This window comes from Lutra lutra, chromosome X, assembly GCF_902655055.1.
Source record: "Lutra lutra chromosome X, mLutLut1.2, whole genome shotgun sequence".
In the NCBI taxonomy this organism is placed as follows: Eukaryota; Metazoa; Chordata; class Mammalia; order Carnivora; family Mustelidae; genus Lutra; species Lutra lutra.
In genome coordinates this window covers 38,667,781-38,690,822 of record NC_062296.1, presented here as the reverse complement: position 1 = coordinate 38,690,822, position 23,042 = coordinate 38,667,781, and the positions used below count along the sequence as shown (strand labels likewise).

The 23,042-nt window shown below is 37.2% G+C and overlaps 2 protein-coding genes across 2 annotated transcripts in view; both read left to right on the top strand.

The window, feature by feature from the left end:
* Positions 1–1,469, top strand: part of RADX (RPA1 related single stranded DNA binding protein, X-linked) — a 74,035-nt gene extending 72,566 nt beyond the window's left edge. Inside the window, 1 exon segment of the mRNA XM_047716415.1 lies at positions 188–1,469. Coding sequence (XP_047572371.1) covers positions 188–318 — 131 coding nt within the window. The 3' untranslated portion in view covers positions 319–1,469.
* An 8,033-nt stretch (positions 1,470–9,502) lies between these two features.
* The window catches only part of RNF128 (ring finger protein 128), a 101,976-nt gene continuing 88,436 nt past the window's right edge, over positions 9,503–23,042 (top strand). The window contains exon 1 of the mRNA XM_047716640.1: positions 9,503–10,116. Within this exon, the coding sequence (XP_047572596.1) occupies positions 9,711–10,116 (406 nt within the window). The 5' untranslated portion in view covers positions 9,503–9,710. The remainder of the gene's footprint in view (positions 10,117–23,042) is intronic.

Sequence of the window (23,042 nt, the reverse complement as noted above, 5' to 3'; positions counted from 1 at the left end):
TGTGTGATATATTCATTGTTATGTGCAGAAGTTACCATAATGTAACTTTGATGAATATGTGACAAATTGGAGGGAAGATGAGGGACATTTGTTAATGTTATAAGAAAAAAAGTCAGCTTATGTGATACTAAATCCAAGTAAATATTTAACTATTTTACAATACTTACCATCTGCTTTTTATTTTTAGGTGATATTATAAAAGCTGCAAGTAGACTGGATAGAGTGCATATCGTCGGTATCTTGGATATCTGTAATTTGGGTAACAATAAAGTAGAAGTCTACCTGCACAGGATTTATAGTCCACCTAATACTTCTTAAAAATTGGCAAGTGAAATGATTACAGGTTATAAGGAGGGCACTGCTTTAAAGATATTCTCTCATTTTGTTGGTAATTTCAGCAACTGTTTTTTGGCAAGAGTATTACATAAGCTCTAAAGTTATTAAGTAGTTTATGTTCATCTTGTGTTTGAAGCTAATGCAGTTCATTTTAAATTCATTACTGAAAAGTTCATCAAAACAATTTTTGTGTATCAAGAAAATTTACCTTACTTCTATATAACTATTATCTTGACTTGTAATGATTTGTGTTCACTATTCTATTTGTGAAGTGCTTTTATTCTCAAGCCTCAGCCTAAGGCATCCTGACTTATAAGAGTTAACTTCTCGTGAATATTTAGTATCCTTCCACTTTTCTTCACCTATAGTAGGAAATTCTGAATTGCTAATTTGAAGATTAAATTCTCCTAAAGTGGTCAACCTGCATTTCTCATGACTGTGATGGTTACTGTCATTTTCAAAAAGCACACATGGATTGTTATGGTCCGGTTGCCTTGGTCCTTAGTTTGGTCAGTTGTACAATGAGCGTGTTAAATTGTCTTAAGGCTTTTCACTCTTTATTGTGACTTTTATCCTTCAAATTTCTAAATGTTTTGACCAGTGTGTGAGCTTAAAAGCCAGAGGCTACATGGGTTTCCACTTTTGCTGTATTCATGTGTAGTTTTGGTACATGTACTGTGAGTTTAAATAGTGAAATTTTATCTCATATTAACATTTAAAGTGTGCATATTGAAAATATAAAACAGTGACTAAGGGGATTTTATTCTGGTTATCTATTATACTTCGTTTTAACTGTAATCACCATTCCACATTTGCAAAGCCCTGTGGTTGACAGTTATGTGGTTAGTTAGATGACCAAAATGACCATCACATGAGTTAAAAAGTATTCAGTGTCAAGATCAATCAATCTAGATAAGCAATTACCTTGTGGGGTTTTCTTCTAGCCCTCTGGTTCTGTGACTTCATATGCTATATATTTCAAATGTTTTGGGCAGCTCGTGAATCTAAAGACAGATGCTGTACTTTGTTCATCAAGGCATTCAGCATTTTGTTCCTTATAATTGTGTTTAAATGTTAATTAAAATAGTGACTTCTTGTGTTAAAATTTTGAGTGTATTATTAAAGTTAAAACACAGTAACTTTTTTGGTCTCTTGTCTCATTTTTAATGTATTTGACATCCCTCTTCCATATTTTTTGGCCTATAATAGACTACATATACTTGTTAAATGAACCAATACAATTCTTCCATGTGGGTTGAAGACTTGTTTATCAAATGTAATCTGGGTTTCTCTATTAAACTATCATTAACTTTAAACGGGAATTCAATTTTACTGACATGTAAATGTTGTGGAAGGGAAAAATTGATACTTACATGGCTATTGACAAAAAAACCTGAGGCTGAGATTTCAAAGCTACACACCTTAACGGGTATAATTTCCGTTCTCATATTGAATAAGAAATATGAACAATTTTTGAAACTTTAGGATCTTTAAAAACAACTTCCCTGGCAACTTATTTTATATTCTAGAAGCATTTCTATCTAAATTTGGAGTTACATGTCTGTGTCCACGTTTTTGGTTGTTGTAAAGTGGGATAGCTATGGTAGCATTTCCTAAGAAAAATACCGAACTACCATCATGAGAACTTACCTTCAAGTGAAAATGTGTTCATTAATTCCAAAGCCACACAAATATACTACCATGATGTCACCTTCAAATTAAGGAATCAATTAGTAAATTGTGAAATATTATATAATCTACTGGAGAACCGCAGTCTCTCCCTTTAGATGGCAGATGAGCTATATACATTGAAATCCTTTGGTAACCTATTAAAGAAAGAATCTGAGCACCTGTTCTCCCTGCTATTTTTATTTCTTTATGGAATTATCCTGCATTCGTTTTATTCATATTAAAAAAGGACTTCTGGATGCCTGGGTGGCTCAGTGGGTTAAAGCCTCTGCCTTCGGCTCAGGTCATGATCCCAGGGTCCTGGGATGGAGCCCCACATTGCATCAGGCTCTCTGCTCGGCGAGGAGCCTGCTTCCCTTCCTCTCTCTTGGCCTGCCTCTCTGCCTACTTGTGATCTCTGTCTGTCAAATAAATAAATAAAATCTTTTAAAAAAGAAAAGGACTTCTAAGAAATTAGTGTCATCTTTATTTGATGACAGTAATAACATTTGATATTTTGAGCTATATAACCTCTGCCAGTATGGACCTAGGTTATAACCAATTCTGTTATTCTAAAGTCATTTCTGTGGTTTGTACTGGTTGCTTTTTCACTGGTTTGCTTTTTAGGTACATTTCTTTTTTTTTCTTTTTTCCTTTCTTAAACATTGCTACCCAAGAATTTGCAGGTACACTGATAGGAAGTAAAATATATATTATTGAGTCCTTATTTTTTTTTATTTTATTTTTTCAGTGTTCCAAAATTCATTGTTTATGTACCACACCCAGTGCTCCATGCAATACTTGCCCTCAATACCTACCACCAGGATTACCCATACCCCCACCCTCCTCCCTTCCAAAACCCTCAGTTTATTTCTATTTTTTTAAAGATTTCATTTATTTATTTATTTGAGAGAGAGAGAGGAGAGCACAAGTGGTGGGGAGGGGCAGAGGGAGAGGGAGAAGCAGAGTCCCCCACCCAGGGGGATGCCCAATGAGGACTCCATCCCAGGACACTGGGATCATGACATGAGCAGAAGGCAGATGCTCAACCGACTGAACCACCCAGGCTCCCCCAGTCCTGAGTATTTCAGTAATCAACTGCTTTTAGTAAAGAAATTTTAGGGGAAAAGTTTAAAAAATTAAAAAACAAAACCAAATTTGGGTATTGTCTGAAGATTCCAGTTCTTCAAGATTATCTTCGAGTCAAGTAATATTATATTTGTCTATTGTCCAAAATAGAAACATTACATATAAACTCATCTCTTGGTCCAGGTCATACCACTCATTATGTTATCTTCACTCTTACATTATTATGTGATACCACTTCTAGCCTTAAGTTTCTGTTTTCCTTTACACTAAAGAAATGAAAAGTATATTTTGAAAAAACAAATTTAAAGCTAACCACAGCTCTGTTTCTAAATGCCTGAGAAATTTTATGGAAAGCCATTTAAACTGCTAGGCCTTAGTTTCCTTAATTGTAAAATTTGCAAAATAATGGTCCCAACCAGTACTATGATTCTTTGGGTCTATTAATACAGTTACTAGAACACTGGAAATGTATTTGTGTTACTTTTATGTGTTTCATGAAGATGTGGTTTTCTATGAAGAACATTTTAATATGATTAGACCATTTATCAATTATAGCAGCTCAGTGTAATAAAAAAAACAATTGAAATTTTTTCATCCCAAGGTTTGTTTGCTTTTGTTTTTGTTTTTATTTTTGTTTTTTTTTACTGCTAGTGTTCTTCCTAACTTGTTGCCTTTCACTGATATATATTTTTTTCTAAGACAGAAATCTGAAATATTTTAGCTTTTTGTAATGATATGCACATCTTCACTGAAAATCAAGCAATACCTTTTAAAGAATTTGAGTACCTCTGATGCTATTCTGAGATGATTACATCTGACTCCTAGTAGCTTAGGATCTAGAAGTTACCCCCAACAAGGTTCTAATATCTACTTAGTAATGGGGAACAAAACAGAAAAAGACTGAATGGTTTAATGTAAAATTGTCCAAGCAATTAAATTAGAAGTTTAGGCTTATAACTCCGAGGTCTGTTTCCTTAAGCTCTAATTTGCACACAGAGTAAAATGTTTGAGTAAGAGTATAATTTCACGGGCGCCTGGGTGGCTCAGTGGGTTAAGCCGCTGCCTTCGGCTCAGGTCATGATCTCAGGGTCCTGGGATCGAGGCCCGCATCGGGCTCTCTGCTCAGCAGGGATCCTGCTTCCCTCTCTCTCTCTCTCTCTGCCTGCCTCTCCGTCTACTTGTGATCTCTCTCTGTCAAATAAATAAATAAAATCTTTAAAAAAAAAAGAGTATAATTTCACATAATATATCAGATCGCTGTGAGATAAACTTCTCCAAATCCTGGGGCTCATAAAATAATAAGCTGAACTATTGCAACATATATCCAAGTGTTTGAATGTTCACTCTGTGACAAGTACTGGGTGAACACTAGGAACACAACACAATACGAGCAAAAATACATGGCTCCCACTCTCACAGAGCTTACAGTGTTGTGGAGGAGAGAGACATTCAAGTAATTATACAAATAAGTGAGCTAAGTGCCACAAAGGAAAGATATGTGCTTTATATTAGAGCTTTACGACAAAGGAAGCCAGGTTGGGGTGGGGGGCACTTGGGAAAGTTTTTCCTGGGAAAGTGAATGTGTGTTTGGGGACTTGAATGAGAACTGATGAGGCTGGAGTGCAGAAAGTGGGGTACAAGAGGAGACAAGCAAAGAGACCAAGCCTCTTGCAGGCTATGCAGAGCCTTGTAGGCCATAGTAAGGATTTTAGTTTGTATCTTCAAAGCACTGGGAAGCCATTATACAGTTTGTGGCCATATGTGCCATGATTCAATCTGTTTTAGAAGGGTCACTGTCTCCTGGAAGGAGAATGGTTATAAAGAGGTTGCCAGAGACTGTTACTTGACCCTAATAACTATTCTCTTCTGTAGTAGTAGATCTGTCAATTTTTAGCTCGGAACATAGCTACCTACAATACTTTCCCCTGGTTCCTTTGTTGTTAGATATGGCCTTGTGACTAAGTTCTGACTAAGCTCAGAAGCAAGCATAAGTGATCTGTACAGTTACTAACCAATTTCCCAAAGGCTGTAAGAAAATGCTCTCTTTCCCTTTTACCCCCCTTCCCCACTGGCTAAAATGTGAGCATGGTGGTGAGACATCTTGTGTCTTGCAGAGGAAGAGCAACATTATAGGGATGTCAACCCAACCAGCTAGTAGGAGCCTATGTCCCTGATGTTGAGCTGCCATACCAGCTTTGTACTTCTTAACTGTTCGGGTTATTACATGAGAGAAAGATAAACTATCTTGTTTATGTCACCACTATTTTGGGTCTCTGGTCAGCAGTCCAACCTGTATACTACTAATGCAGTGGGCAGAAGTAAAAACAAGAGGACCAGCTAGATATATAGTTCATATAAACTTCAGAGATAACATTAAGATATAGATTCAGGCATCTTGCCCAGTTCTAATGGTCCAGTTCTTAACAAATTCTCACTGAAAAAATTTTAACCCACAAAATTCTTCCCCTCCCCCCTCAAAATCACAAAGGCAATTTATTTCCCAAGTAAGATGTAGCTTTGCTGTCATATGTTCCTAGGCATATTTGACTTTGGACATCAAGTGATTTTGTAATATCAGATATCAGTTATTTCTTTTATTTGGCTTGGGCTAATATTAAAATTAATTTTTATTCCTTTTGAACATACACCAAGTTAAAGTCACCCAGCCCAGAACTGGAAGTTTGCTATGAATAATCAAGGGTTACCTGCATTCTATTAGAAATGCAGCTCTGTGCTTCCTCATCTTCCAATTATGGGTTTGCCATAAGTGTCATTCAATCATATGGAGAAATTTGAAATGTTCTTTGCCTAAGAGATGAATAATTCCCTTCTCTATGCTTTTATTAATGCTAATTATGTACTTTTGCTAAGATATTTAATACTTATTAAGGTACTTAATATTAAGATATAAGTAACCGAAAAAGTCCAGGAATATTAAATGTTTGAAAAATACTGTATAGCAGTGGTTCTCAAACTTGGCTTCATGTTGGTATTACCTGGCAATTTGAAAAATTGCTATGCCTAAGTTTCTGGTTGGGCTGTAGCCTGGGCATGAAGGTAGTTAACAGCTGCCCAGGTGATTCTAATATGCAGACAAGTTTGAAAACCACTGCTATACAGCACTGTTTAGAGCACTTGTCAATTTTATTAAAGCTCAAGCTTTAACCAACACTTTGAATTTACCTTGGTTTTAGGTGCTCTGATTTCAGCTACTTTCAATGAAGTTTCACCACAAATTGTGCTGAAAGGAAGGAAAAATTAAAAATTGATAGTTTTTAAGGGCACCTCGGTGGCTCAGTTGGTTAAGCATCCAATTCTTGATTTTGGCTCAGGTCTTGATCTCAGGGTCATGAGATCAAGCCCTGTGTTGGGCTCCACACTCAGCGTAGAGTCTGAGATTCTCTTCTTCCTCTGCCCCTCCCACTCAGCCCCCCCCCCAAATAAATAAAATCTTTTTAAAAATTGATAGTTTCTAAACAATTTTTATTTTCAGAGTCCTAGCATATCAGATTTTGAAAAGAACTTATGGATAAATAAACTGTAATCTAACCTCTTTTGTGGTGTAAATGAAGAAAAAGTCCCGGAGAGGTTTTTATTTTCCTGAGGATATAATAGTAGCTGTTGCAGAATCAGCACCTGTGCCAACTTTGGGTTTGCAATATACTTAAAAAATGTTCAGACTACCACCTGAAGTACAAAGAAACACACAAATATAGATCATGCAATATGTAGATGTACACTATATGGATACAAATATAGATTGGAAGCTGAAGCACAATGAGGTTGAAATAAAATGACAACACCAAATCTGTCAAAACTACGATCCTGTACTATTTTCTTCATGTACAAGTTTATGCTTTCAAGTTCTTAAATTGTCAAGTGCATAAGAATTACCTGGAGAGCTCATTTAAAACGTGAATTCCTAGATATTTTCCTCAGATTCTGATTCAGGATGATTGGGGGTGGAACCCAGAAATCTCCACTTAAATAAAATTCCAAGTGAGTATAATGTAGGTGTTCCACAAACAAAACTTCAGGGGTACCTAAGTGGCTCAGTCAGGTAGGCATTTGCCTTCACCTCAGGTCATGATCTCAGTGTCCTGGGATCAAGCTCCGAAACAGACTCCCTGCTCTACAGGGAGTCTGCTTCTCCCTCTCCCTCTCCTTCTGCCCCTCCTTCCCACTCGTGCTCTCACTCTGTCTCGCATGCGTGCTCTCTCTCTCTCTCTCTCTCAAATATATAAAATCTTAAAAAAAATAAAAACACCGAAAAAGGACTAGACCACTCACACCCCAGCAAATTACCTTAAGAGTTAACAGAAAAATTGCATTGGCAGGTGTTTATCTTTCTAGGACTAATTTTACTTAACTGCAAATTTTCAAAAACAATCTAAGATTATGTTTGTAAGTTACAACTCTCTCTCTGAAGGTCATAAAAGGAAAAACATAAATGCACCTTGTACAATATATATGATGCTGGTTACCAAAGAAATTCATGCATTTCAACCTTCAGAACTATTTTTAGTTTAGTAAAATCATTTTTAATATACCAGCACTGCCACAAAGTGTTACAGGGAAGTTGTCATTTTTAAGGCCTATAATGACTTAACTTCCTCAAAAAAATATAATCTGAAGATTTGAAACTATTAAGTTACAATGAACAAAACTTCTAATGAATTTAGCTAATTTCTCACTAATCTGTTTTTAAACTATTTCATGAGACATTTTTCCTTGAGAAGCAATTTAATACCTGGTAGGAAAAGGAAAAGTTAAATTTCTAGGACTTGACTAATTATTTGCATATTGCATGCTGATGTTGCATTTATCAGAGATGTCTATCAACAATCAGCAAACTAATAGTTTTGGCCATAGTAACACTTCCCTTTTCAATATGACAGTTTTCTTTGTCCAGTGAAGACAGGCTTTCTTATGAGTTTGAACATCGAAATCATAGTCCTAATAGCAAAATGTTCAACTTTTTGTGTTTACTCTTAAGTAGACCACAAGCTAATACACCTAGACCTTTAAACTTTCCAGTTCAATTCCATGAATAATTATTAACTGATTACTATGTGTAAGGTGCTTATAATAACAGGGGAGGGGATATACCGGTGAGTAATCGACAGCTATAATAGGATAGAAAGGTTAAATCTGTAGCGTGCCTCTGTTGGGATTTATTCATCAGTTTCTATTGCACATTTCCTGAACTCCTCCCTTCTGCTGAATAGAAGGGTTCATTCCTACCGCAGGGTCCACTCCAACGCTTTTATCTCAGATGCCTAAAGACAGACAAGAAGTAGGGGAAGAAATATCTTTCTGTTCATTCCTGCTGCAGGGTCCACTCCAACGCTGTTATCTCAGATGCCTAAGGATAGACAAGAAGTAGGGGAAGAAATATATTTATTATCTCACTCAACAATGTCTCCCATTTTCCTATTTTCTGTTGTCCTGTTCCCCTGGCTCAAGGAGTCTCTCTGGTTCCAGACTACTTCCCTTGGACTTCAGACTACCATTGTGCCTGCCTTCCTTTTGACCTGGTGTCCTCAGCTTCTCTGACAGCCTGATGCCTGTTTGTCTCATTTGCTGACTTTTGGCCCAGACTCCTGCTATCTCTGTCTTGTCAATTTATCAACTTCTTCACCAGCCCTTGGCACATATTGCGATCTCCCTAGCCCAGCCACTTGGCCAGACCAGTTGACCCTTCAGCAATACATATCAGTTGCACTCCTGATTAAAAGCAGAGCTTACAATAAAGGAAGTGACGAAATAAATAAGTCTGTCTGGACATCTGAAAGCACCAGAATTAAAAATATTAAATATTCAAAATTAAACCTTGACCAATCTTTTGTTACAGTATAACACATGGGACATAAAAATTAATGGAATGCTGCAACTCAGGTATCAGGCAATCAACAAATATTTGAGCGCCTACCACGGGCAAGGCACTGTACTTGAAAGGATCCCTAGCCGCTGAAATATGTTGACTTTTCAACAAATAAACAAGGTGGCAGAAGATATTCCTTGGGGAGCCTATTAAGAAAAATTCCACAAAGAAGTAAGAGGGGGAAGGGCTATAAAATCAATTCTACTTCTACCGTAGCAGTTAAGCTTCTGGGTCTTAACTCCTGGCTGGACTGGTTGATAGCATATTTCAGCAGGGCTTGGAAAACCAGTTTGTTTTAGATAGTCTGAGAGAGGTGACTTTCAGCCTCGTCACGTGGGATTCCCAAGAGTCCAGTTCCTCATTCCGATCCACTCCATGTTTATGAATGTGCATTAGCTGGCACATTAAGAAAAAAATCTCAGTGCAGGAAGTCATCCAATCCTGATAAGTTGACATGTAGAATAAAGTTTATGGTGTTATTTATTGCTAACGTAGTCCTGGTTAAAGGTTACGTGTGTACAGTTGGAGGAGGGGCAGGCAAGGAAGAATGTAGATAACTAAAGTGAAATAGAGCTGATGTATTCAGAGCTTATGTTGCTAGAGGTGAGATCAGTTACCTACTTGCAACTGAAATTTCAAACTTCTGCCTAGCGGGGACCTGAGTGGACAAATGGTGACTGATAGTTGGAAATACCAGAAGACATCTTAAGTTTTATGCTCAGATGAACGAGCAATGAACCAGGAGAATAAGTCCAGTTGTTTTCGGCTGCTTGTAATTTTTACCTTTTTATTTAAAATCACAGCGTCTTTTTCAATGAATGCCTATGTGACTGTGACTTATTACAATGAAACCAGCAACTACACTACGATAGAGAGGTGTGAATGTGGTGTTTATGGATTAGCCTCACCAGTGGCTAATGCTATGGGGGTGGTGGGCATCCCTAAGAACAATAACTACCAAGCTTGTGACTACAACACTGAGTTTACTAATACTAACAGTCCCTGGATTGCACTGATAGAAAGAGGTAATTGTACATTTTCGGAAAAAATTCAAGCAGCGGGCAGAAGAAACGCAGATGCTGTTGTGATTTACAATGTTCCGGACACTGGCAACCAGACAATACAGATGGCAAATTTCGGTAAGTAATGACCGAGTCCCAAAGAGGGTTTGTGTCTTTGTTTATCTTAAAATGGTATTTCCATCTAGAATTACTCTAGGATCTGGCAATGACATTGTAAAAATGATTTAATTTTTTTTCTTTTTTGCCCAGCACTATTATCCCTTAATTAATATTTGTAATTAATTTGTTCCAAAGACAAAAGCAATTCATGAAGTGATCTCTATATCCCTTTCACAATTTTCTTAGTTGTGTTAGTTTGCTCTCTGTTTATTGCATAACTGTTTTTGAAGAAAATGCACCTTACTTCTAAGCATTAAAGAAAACTTAAATATTTTAATTCCATTTTCAATTTGTGCTTTTCAGTTTGATTCATTTTCTTAGACAGAAGAAATTGTATGTTTTCAAGTATGCAGTAACTACAAAACTGATTATTATAAGTAAGCAATAGCATATTGTAAGTACACAAAATGTTTAGAGAAATGGGAATCTGACTCTCTGCTTTGTGCGTATGAGATCTGAATGTTTGTGGGACTGATACATATAAAACTACTCTCTAAAAAGAGTATACTTTGGAAAAGGCATGGTAGAAATAAGATCACACCAAAATTTACATCAAAAGTAAAAGTTTCCCTTATAAATATTTCCTTAGGACTTCATAAGTAAGTATAACCATCTAATTTATTAACTTGCTACTGGAATTTACTTCCAAGAATTATTATTTTTATTTTATTTGTTCTGTAAAACAATGCCACTTTCCAAATAAATGATACTTAAACTAGTAAAGAAGTAGATTTCTTACCCAAGTTTTCTATACTGTGGGTAAGAATGGGTATTTTTAGCCCCAAATAGCTAAAGAGGGAAATAAAAGGCAATAATTTCAAACAGGGTAAGAACTGGAAGAACACAATATCAGGATAATTGGTTATCACCACCAAACTTGAGCCCTGAGGAAATTAATGTAAATTCAACACATTTCAGAATTGTAAAAGAGAGTAAATCGAATTTGTGTTAAGAATAGTAGCGATTGGAACATGCAGGTTATACACATGCAATATGGCAGTTTAGTACTAATGTAGGATAAACAAGCTGATTGTTTCCCTGGGTATCAAAACACCAGGTAAAGACGATCTTTCAGCAGCACCAAGTTATCATAAATGTACAAAACTTCACTTGCTACCTTGTGTAATATATTCTGGACACTCCCAGAACTTAGGCATTCACACTTTTTTTCTTTTGAACTTCAGAGGACTCCAGAAGCCTTCCATGCGTGTTCCTACATTTTTACAGGTGACTTTTACTTTTGTAGAAATAAAGAAAGACAGCTTTCTCATGAAAATCAGAAACTAAATCTGTTCTAAGGAACCTACTTCCCTAATGTTCCAACTTAGATTCTGAGTGCTCTAAGTTTCCTTTTGCATGGACAACTACCTTGTTCTCACCCCCTGCTATTTTTTTTAAAGATTTTATTTAGAGAGAGATCACAAGTAGATAGAGAGGCAGGCAGAGAGAGAGAGAGAGGGAAGCAGGTTCCCTGCTGAGCAGAGAGCCCCATGCGGGACTCGATCCCAGGACCCCGAGATCATGACCTGAGCCGAAGGCATCGGCTTAACCCACTGAGCCCCCCAGGCGCCCCCGCCCCCCACTATTTTTTAAATATAAATAGTATCAATCTAAATTGTAATCCGGTTGCAAAACTTGCTTTGCAACGTGCAGTAGGGGCCAACATCCAGTGGAATGTGGGTACCCAGCCCCTGATTTTAAAGGATTTACCAAAGATCGCTTACAGTAAATTTCACCAAAAGGCATGTACACAGTCATCTGAATGTTTGACTCCGAGCAGAGTATTAAAAACAAGGCAGTTACATTTAGCATTCAATATGTACTTCCAGCATACTCAAGGGTACGTGATCAAAAATATTTTTTTAAAGATTTTTTATTTATTTATTTGACAGAGAGAGATCACAAGTAGACAGAGAGGCAGGCAGAGAGAGAGAGAGAGAGGGAAGCAGGCTCCCTGCTGAGCAGAGAGCCCGATGCGGGACTCGATCCCAGCACCCTGAGATCATGACCTGAGCCGAAGGCAGCGGCTTAACCCACTGAGCCACCCAGGCGCCCCTCAAAAATATTTTTTAAAACTACTGCATTGTCCCGCTTTTCAAATAAGCACATTGAAAAAGAGAGCATAATGATAGTATTTGTAATAGTTTATATTTGTTGCCATTTACTATATGTCAGACACTGTTATAGGGCCTTTATTTTATTTCTTCATTTTTCCTATTACCACTTTATTTTTTTATTTAAGTTCAATTAGCCAAAATATAGTTTCAGAGGTAGAGTTCAGTAATTCATCAGTTGCGTATAACACCCAGTGGTCATCACATCACATGCCCTCCATAATGCCCATCAGCCAGTTACCACGTCCCCCAACCCACCTTCCCTCCAGCAACCCTCAGTTTGTTCTCTAGACTTAAGAGTCTCTCATGGTTTGTCTTCCTGTCTGATTACTGGTCTTTAACATTGAATGTCCTCAACCCCAAAGAATTAAAATTGTAAGTTTAGTATTTTGCAGTTAAGACCTGTCAAATGGTGTGTTATTGGAGTTCTCCCTTCCCAGAAATTTACCTTACATAGAAATTATTAGATGATGCAGTTGACAGTAAAGCAAGTGTGGATACAAAAACTCTATGATCAACTTCTAGGCCATTACAGATTGACTCATTATTTTGTAACATAAGCCAAAAGGGTATGAGGTTTTGCTATCTTTTCACTAGTGTTCTTTTTTTTAACCTTTATGTTATTCTTTTTTTTAAATTTTTTAACTGTTATGTTCAATTAGCCAGCGTATAGTACATCATCAGTTTTTTTTTAAAGATTTTATTTATTTATTTATTTGACAGACAGAAATCACAAGTAGGCAGAGAGGCAGGCAGAGAGAGAGGAGGAAGCAGGCTCCCCGCCGAGCAGAGAGCCCGATTCGGGGCTTGATTCCAGGACCCTGGGATCAAGACCTGGGCCGAAGGCAGAGGCTTTAACCCACTGAGCCACCCAGGTGCCCCCATCATTAGTTTTTGATGTAGTGTTCAATGATTGTTTAAGCACGGGGGTGGGGGGGTGGGTAACAACTCCTCTTCCTCCTCCAAAAGCTCATGGCTTCATCTCCATCACCTCATCTTTTATCACCCCTAAAAACCACCTTTTCAGAAAATCACTTTGGCCCCCTCAGGGCTGTAGCACCCTTGCCTTCTGGCCCTGCTCCACCTACCCTCCATTCCTTCGATCCCATTTTTCCATGCTAGGCCTTGGGAGAATTTCCACAATGTTGTGCCTCTTTGCATACTGATGTCGATGCCCTCCAACCACAGATCACTAAGAACAGACCTGTAGTTGAAAAAGGTGAGTTTATTATTTGCTGCAGCAAAGGGAGAATGCACACCATGGGAAACCATGGGGCATCTCAAAGACAGGGTGGTAGAAGGGACTTAAGAGGATTTGGACTTGCTTTAGATGATCTGCACGAGGGTTTAGGGAAGCGGGCCATTTACCAACCACCCCAGTTTGCCTGAGACTGAAGGATTTCCTGGAACGTGAGACATTCAGTGCTTAAACCAGGAAATTCCTGAGGAAACCAGGCTGAGTTAACTACACTAGCTGGTTTTGTTCTACGTTTAAAGGCTATCAGAAAGTGGGGGAAATTCCGTGATTGGATTCCTAAATCAATCTTATCTCTAAGTGGGGAAGACTGACCTAAAGCTAGAGCAGTAGTTGGTAAAGAAGCAACAGTCACTCATATTAGCCAGGATGGGAGATGTTTGGTCATTTTTGGTGGGTGGGACACTGTTCATATTTTGACAATGTTCAGACATGATTGTGGAGTAGTCTTATTTTTGTCTTGATCCATCATGGTTGCAGAGCAACCTTCCCTAATGTTGATGTTCTTTGAGACTATTTATGTTCAACAAGAAAACACCAAGGCCCAGTTAATAGTGGCAGGCTGGATCCCAGATGTCAGGGGCTGCTTGTCTCTTTGTCACTGACAACACACTATGCCCATGCCTTACTGTGGTGCAAATATATTCTCTTCCCACCGCCCACCACCACCACCATTTTATATTTCTGGGCCTCCTCATCCCCTCTAGGCTGCTTTTGAAGTCCCCAACAAACATAAAGAATGCCTATGCACCCCTTGCTTCTCCTAGTTTCATGATGTGGGTACAGAGTTTCCTTACTCCTGGGCCCAGTCTATTTATAGCCTCCCTAGTAGCAGTCTTTTTTTTTCTGAAGGGGTAACTTCAGTCTGAGAAGAGTTTCCACTGAGGAGGAATAATGGGTAGCCTAATGCTTGGAGGTGAATCTTTAATTGAATATTGTCCAATTTGCAGTCTGTTTTGATTTCGTCCTTTGATGGTGTTGGAAACAGGAGGACATGCTTATGGTATCCTTAAGTAATGACATAAGGTCTCAACAACCCTTTCCAAATGTTCCAGACGTCCATCCCGTTCTGTCCCAGACATACAAGAAAAATCAAGAGGCCCATTATTTTTTTTAAAGATTTTATTTATTTATTTGACAGACAGAGATCACAAGTAGGCAGAGAGGCAGGCAGAGAGAGAGGAAGGGAAGCAGGCTCCCCGCTGAGCAGAGAGTCCGATGCAGGGCTCGATCCCAGGACCCTGAGATCATGACCTAAGCCAAAGGCAGAGGCTTCAACCCACTGAGCCACCCAGGCGCCCCGAGGCCCATTATTAAAGTGTAAAATTTGAAGCCTGTTAAGTACCCACTGGATAAGCAAACAGGTCCTGAAAGTGAACTATGCTGTTAATAGATAAATTGCCTTAAGAAATGCTTAAGCTTAAAAAAAAAAGAAAGAAAGAAATGCTTAAGTTTGAGTGCAGTTTATTTCAGCCAAGTCAATAATCTGGATGGGATAAAATGGTTCTTACATTTTTATCATTTCCACTATGTTGAATGAAGGGGATTTCAGGGTAAGGTTTGAAGCATTTCAGAATCCCCCAAACTCATCAACTCCAGAGCAAGTAAGTGCAGGGAAAGAAAGGGCTTAATCAGAGCAGCAAAGGCAAATGCTAAATGTTTTGGGGAAATGTCTTCCTGAAATGAAAGAGGAAATAAAAACATAGTATATAAATGGAGAAAATAATTAAAAACTTCATGAAGGTTAGACTCAGATATACACACCAAGAACTTAATTCAAGAAAAGTAATCAGTTCCACTTCAAAGGAATCTCAAATCTCTCTACCTGTATCCATCTCCAAGACTTTATCCTCAGACCATAGGCAATAACTTCCTAACTGATTTTGCTTCTCTCGTCCACTTCCAAGCCTATCCCCACAGAGAAGCCAAAATGAAATGCCTTTTGAGAAAAGATAAATCACACCCTGTCTAAAGTCTTTTAGTTCCCATGGCACTTAGAGTAAATTCAAACTCCTTCCAATACCCTTACCTAGTCATGAATCACCTGGTTTCTGCCTACCATTCTGACCTCATCTCCTCTAACCTCCCTGACTCCTCACCTCCACTGCCCCTCCCACCCTTACCACTCAGTCAACTCTAGCTACACTGGCTTCCTTTCAGTCCCTCCATTCCATTAAACTCTTCCCTGCTCTTGAGCCTGAAAGTACTTGATACCTTCCTCTTCTTCACCCTTGCATCTTATTAAACATAAAGCCCTGTTGCTTTGACCTCCAAGCATTACTTTTTTTAAGTTTTTATTTAAATTCCATTTAGTTAACATACAGTGGAATATTAGTTTCAGGTGTACAATAAAGTGATTCAGCAATTCCGTACATGGCCCAGTGCTCATCACAAGTGCACTCCTTAATCCCAATCTCCTATTTCACCCATTCCCCACACCCCCACCTCCAGTAATCATCAGTTTGTTCTCTATAGTTAAGAGTCTGTTTCTTGGTTTCTCTCTCACTCTCTCTCTCTTTTTCTTGGCTCATTTATTTTGTTTCTTAAATTCCGCATATGAGTGAAATCATATGGTATTTGTCTTTGTCTGACTTATTTTGCTTACCATTATACTCTAGCTCCATTCATGTCATTGCAAATGGCAAGATTTCATTCTGTTCATGGCCAAATAATATTCCATTGTATATACATGTATGTATATATATCATAACTTCTTTGTCCATTCTTCTATCAAAGCACACTTGGGCTTTTTCTCTAATTTGGCTATTGTAAATATCACTGCTAAAAACATCAGGATGCCTGTATCCCTCTGAATTAGTGTTCTTTTATTCTTTGGGGGAAATTCCCAGTACTGCGGTTGCTGGATCATATCGTAGCTCTATTTTTAACTTCTGAGAAATCTCCATACTGTTTTCCACAGTGGTTATACCAGTTTGCTTTCCCACCAACAGTGCCTGAGGGTTCTTCTTCTCCACATCCTCGCCAACATTTGTTGTTTCTTATGTTGTTGATTTTAGCCAGTCTGACATGTGCGAGGTGATATCTCATTTAGTTTCGATTTGCATTTCCCTAACGATAAGTGGTGATCAGCCTCTTTTCATGCACCTGTTGGCCATCTGATGTCTTCTTGGAGAAATGTCTGTTCATGTCCTCTGCCCATTTCTTAACTGGATTATTTGGGTTTTGGGTGTTGAGTTGTATAAGTGATTTATAAATTTTGGTAATAACCCTTTAATCACATTAGTCATTTGTAAATATCTTCTCCCATTCAGTAGGTTGCCTTTTAGTTTAGTTGTTTAGTTTAGTTGTTTCCCTCATTGTGCAGAAGTTTTTTACTTTGAAGCAGTCCCAGTAGCTTATTTTTGCTTTTATTTCCCTTGCCTCAAGAGACATAACTAGTTTAAAAAAATTGCTACAGCAGTTGTCAGAGAAGTTACTGCCTGTGTTCTCATCTGGAATTTTTATAATTTCAGGTCTCACATTTAGGTCTGTAACACATTATGAATTTATTTTTTCTGTATGGTGTAAGAAAGTGGTACAGTTTCATTGTTTTGCATGTGGCTGTCAGTTTTCCCAACATCATTTGTTGAAGAGACTTTTTTCCCATTGGATATTCTTTCCTACTTTTGTCAAATATCAGTTGAGCATATAGTTGTTGGTTCATTTCTGGGTTTTCTATTCTGTTCAATTGATCTCTATGTCTATTTTTATGCCAGTACAATTCTGTTTTGATTACTACAGCTCTTAACAGAACTTGAAGTCCAGAGTTGTGATGCCTCCAGCTTTCCCTTTCTTTTTTCAAGCTTGCTTTGGCTATTCAGTGTTTTTCATGATTTCATACAAATTTTAGGATTGTTTGTTCTAGTTCTGTGAAAAATGCTGTTGGTATTTTGATAAAGATTGCATAAAATCTGTAGATTGCTTTGGGTAGTACAGACATTTTAGCAATATTTGTTCTTCCAATCAATTTCTTTGTGTTCTTCCCATTTGTTTGTGTCGTCTTCAATTTCTTGCATCCGTGTTTTAAAGTTTTCAGAACACAGATCTTTTACCTCTTTGGGTAGGTTTATTCCTAGGAATCTTATTATTTTGCATATAATTGTAAATGAGACTGAGTCCTTGATTTTTCTTTCTGCTGCTTCATTATTGGTGTAGAGAAATGGAACAGATTTCTGTATGTTGATTTTGTAACTTTACTGAATTTGTATATCAGTTCAAGCAATTTTTTGGTGGAGTCTTTCAGGTATTCTACATATAATATTATGTCATCTGCAAATAGTGAAAGTTTGACTTCTTCCTTACTGACCCGGATGTCTTTTATTTGTTTTTGTTGTCTGATTGCTGTGGCTAGGACTTCCAGTACTATGTTGAATACAAGTAGTGAGAGTGGACATCTTGTCTTGCTCCTGACCTTAGGGGAAAAGTTCTGTTTTTCCCCACTAAGGATGAGGTTAGCTGTGGGTTTTTCATATGGTCTTTATTATGTTTAGGTATGTTTCCTCTAAAACTACTTTTCTGGGGTGCCTGGATAGCTCAATTGGTTGAGTGTCTGACTCTTGGTTTTGGCTCAGATGGTGAGTTCATGGTCATGGGAATCGAGCCCCTCATGAGGCTCTCTGCTGAGCAGGGAGTCTGCTTAAGGATTCTCTCCCTCTGCCCTTCCTCCAACTCGTGTTCTCATGTGTGCACACATGCACTCTCTCCCTCCCTAAAACACATAAATAAATATTTAATAGAAAATAATAAAAAATAAATCTACTGTGTTGAGGGTTTTTATCATATATGGATATTATACCTTGTCAAATGCTATTTCTGTGTCTATTGAAATGATCAGCTCATTCGTATCCTTTTTCTTATTGATGTGACGTATCACATCAATTGATTTGCAAATATTGAACCACCCTCGCATTGCAGGAATAAATCCCACTTGATCATGGCGAATGATTTTTTTTTAATATATATGGACCATATCTTCTTTTTTTGTTTGTTTGTTTTTTATTTTATTTTAGTTTTTAAGTGTTCCAAGATTGTTTATGCACCACACCCAGTGCTCCATGCAATACGTGCTCTCCTTAATACCCACCACCAGGCTCACCCATCCTCCAATCCTCCTCCCTTCCAAAAGCCCCAGTTTGTTTCTCAGAGTCCACAGTCTCTCATGGTTCGTCTCCGCCACCGATTTCCCCCAATTCACTTTTCCTTTCCTTCTCCTGATGTCCTCCATGTTATTCCTTATGCTCCACAAGTAAGTGAAACCATATGATAATTGACTTTCTCTGCTTGACTTATTCCACTCAGCATAATCTCCTCCAGTCCTGTCCATGTTGCTACAAAAGTTGGGTATTCATCCTTTCTGATGGAGGTGTACTGTGAATGATATATTTTTTAAAGTTTTTATTTATTTGAGAGAGAGAGTGAGAGAGAGTGTGAGAAGGGAGAACCAGATTCCCCATGGAGCTGGGAGCCAGATGCAGGACTTGATCCTGGGACTCCAGGATCATGACCCGCGCCAGAGGCAGTCGCTTAACCAACTGAGCCACCCAGGTGCCCGTGAATAATACTTTTAATGTATTGCTGAATTCAGTTTGCTATCATTTGGTTGAGAATTTTTGCATCTATGCTCATCAGGGATATTCGCCTGCAGTTCTCTTGTTCAGTCCTGTCTTTATCTGGCTTTGTGATCAGGGCAATGCTGTCTTCATAGAATGAATTTGGAACTTTTCTTTCCTTTTCTGTTTTTTGGAATAGTTTAAGAAGAATGGGAATTAGTTTTTCTTTAAATGTTTTATAGAATTTGCCTGCGAAGCCATCTGGTCCTGGACTTTTGTTTGTTGGGAGTTTTTTTTTATTATTATTACTGATTCAATTTCTTTGCCAGTTATCAATCTGTTCAAGTTTTCTATTTCTTCCTGTTTCAGTTTTGGTAGTATATGTTCCTAGGAATTGTCCAATTTGTTAACATATAGTTTTTCATAATATTCTCTTAATATTGTTTATATTTCTGTGGTGTTGGTTGTCATTTTTCCTCTCTTATTTGTAATTTTATTTATTTATTTGAGTACTTTCTCTTTTTTCTTGGTAAGTCAATTTTATTGATTTTTTTGATTTATTGATTTTTTCCAAAAACCAGCTCCTGGTTTCACTGGTTTCTTTTCTTTCTTTTCTTTTCTTTTTTTTTTTTTTTAGTTTCTATATCATTTATTTCTGCTCTAATCTTTATTCTAATATTTATTCTATTCTTCTGCTGGTTTTAAGTTTTGTTTATTGTTCCTCTTCTAGCTCTTTAGGGGCAAGGTTAGGTTGTTTATTTGAGATATTTCTTGCTTCTTAAGGTAGGCCTGTATTGCTATAAAATTCCCTCTTAGAATGGCTTTTGCTTTATCCCAGAGGTTTTGGACAGTTGTGTTTTGATCTTCATTTATTTTATGTATTTTTTTTTACTTCTTCTTTGAGTTCCTGGTTCACCCATTCACTATTTAGTAGCATTTATTTAACTTCCATGTATTTGTGTTCTTTCCAGATTTTTTCTTGTGGTTGACATCTAGTTTCATAGCACTGTGGCCATAAAAGATGCACAGCATGACTTCGATCTTGAATTTGTTGAGGCTTGTTTTGTGGCCTAATATGTGATCAAAATGTTTCTTATTCTGGGCAGTCTCCCTCAACACAGTATTTCCCATCAAACCATGCTGCTCATTTCTGTTTAAATGTCTTATGATGTGTAGTTATTTTAGTATTTGTTTGTTATCTGCTTCTCCCACTTGATTCTAAGTTCCAGGAGGGCAGAAACCATGTTTGTCATGCTTGCCATTGTATCCATTGTACTGAGCATAACTTGTGGTCTTCACTAGTCATTGAATGAATCAAAGTTTAAGAAACTAGAAAGCAATTTCCTCTTATATATGAAAATATAGGCAAATTTAAGTGAATTGATTAGGTGAATTCAACAAAGCATTGCATTTTATAATTGTTTTTATTTTTACCTACCTAAGTAGTACTTTCTCCTTAAAAAAAAAAACAAACCACTAGAGATTAAAGTCTCCCTTGATTTTCACCCCCAATCTCAGTTCTCTCCCAAGAAATAACCATTGCTATTCATCCAGTAGGTAACCTTTCAGACTTTTTTCCATCAATTTTCATATATATATATATATATATATATTCATATATATATGAAATATGTATTTCAAATATATATTTCAGAAAATACAGTCAACTTGTGTTTTAATTTTAAGATTGATAAAGTTATCCTGCATCTTGTTTTTGTTACTCAACTGTAGGACTTGGGGCTGTTTTCATGTTAATACATTTACATTTAGATCTAGTTAATTCATTTAACTACTGCAAAATATTCCATAGTGTGTACATGCACATAATTTTCTTAACCACTCTCCTGTTCATGAACATTTGGGTTATTTTCAACTCTGCTCTTTTACTTCAATGAACATAATTATTGCTGATACCTAAGGAAGCTATTGACATTGAACTTGCATCATTACTGAGGTACATCTTGCCTCTGACCACCTTGTTGAGCTCCCATTAATTTTAATAGTTAGACCATTGATTCTCTTGAATTTTCAAGATAAATGAAAATTTTCTCCGTAAAGTTTTGCCCTGTCTTTTATATTTATTGTGTCTCTTAATTCTTCCCAGTGGTCTTATTCCATTGTCTAGCACTCTAGTAGTGATAATAGTGTACATCCTTGACTTGATCCTGATTTTACTAAAAAAATGGTCCTGCTGTTCCACTATTAAGTGTGTTGTTTGGTAGAAGTTTCTGGGAGATGCCTCTTATCAAGTTTCAGGACTTTCAGTAATGCTTCTGAGTCTTGTTATTCTTATTGTCAAGCTAGGATATAAATACATAGGTATATTGATACATATATGTATAGATCAGTATAGATATAGATCAGATAAATTCACTATTTTAGAATATGACCCAAAGGGAAATCCAATAGTTTACAGTCAGTTTAGGGTAATTAATAAAGTGATACACTGAAATAATAGGTAAAAGAAACAGTTTTGTTTTTCCCTTTTTCTAGATTTAATTTTGTTGGTACCCTGAATAAAAGTATTGAAAACATTCTTGTTGTTTACACATATAGCTCCAAGTTGAGTGCCCAGTTGTAAAACACAAACAAAATGACAAATTAGAAAAATTGTTTATTAAACAAGATAAAGTGAACAGTAATGAATAATAAATGTAGAAACAGGTGTAAAATAGAAAACATGGGCAAAAAAAGACAGGCTTATTAACAAAATATTAGACAATCACATTATACCACAAGTTAAATAAAGAATGACACAGTTAGGGGCACCTGAGTGGTGTAGTCAGTGACTGACTCTTGGTTTCAGCTCAGGTCATGACCTCAGGGTTATGAGATCGAGACCCATGTCAGGCTCACACCCAGAGGGGAGTCCTCTTGGGATTCTCTCTTCTCTCTCCCTCTACCCTTTTCCCTCTCCCTCTCTCAAGTAAATAAATATTTTTTAAAACGTTCTTAAAAAAAAAAAAGAATGACACAGTTATTTTAAAAACTGTTATGATCATGAGATGTACTAAAAAATATGCAATATGTTAGGTCTGGTAAATACCTCAACTATGCTTGCAATTCATGAAACAGGAAACTTCGCAAGCTTATTATAACCTAGCTTACAATAGCAGGATTTTGGTACATCTCTCTCATATATTCCCAAGAGCCTCTATCTTTCTTTCTCTCTCTCACCTCCACAGAAGTACATACATACATAACCACAGAAGAGTTTATCTTTTTATGGGGAAGTCAAGGGTACAGTACCTCTGGATGCTAGTTTCAGAAAAAAAAAAATGAGTCAATTCTATTTCCCTTTTCTCCACTTTAAAATCAAGAAACATTTTGTCAGAGTCTAAACATGTGCTTTTTGTTCATTAGCATATTCTTTGCTTAACTCTTGGCCTCTTCTTCTGAAGCTTTTAATGTTTATTTATATCATGATTTGCTGCCAGGACATTGATTTTCCCCCAAATCCCTGATAATTGTTACATGTGCATGTGTGTGTGAATACACACAAAGAAATGCCTGAGTGGGATTGCACAAATAAGCTAGTTCCTCCTAAGTACTTTCTCCCTCTCTTTTCAGCAATCCATGGTTCCTAAGTCCTCTTACCCCAGCTGCCCCTCTTCCATCACTCAAGCCTACCTTCTCTAGGCACAAGGACTTTGTGTAAATGAGTCCTACCCATTTCCATCTAAACTCGCAAGTCCTATGTCCTACTCATTCAGGGAATGGTTAGATAGATATGCAGGAACTACTTTGATCAAGTATCCAAGAGGGAACTTCACTTGTTGCCCCTGGAAACAACATGACTTAAGTGAACAAACCCAATTTCCAACTGGTGTTAATAACAGGAACTTTAACAGAACCATGCAACAATAAAGTTGAGGAAATTGGATGTTAGAACATTCCTCATCACATCGTGTCAGCAACAACTTATTTCACCTACACTCAGAAAATGTTTAACATTATAATAATGTT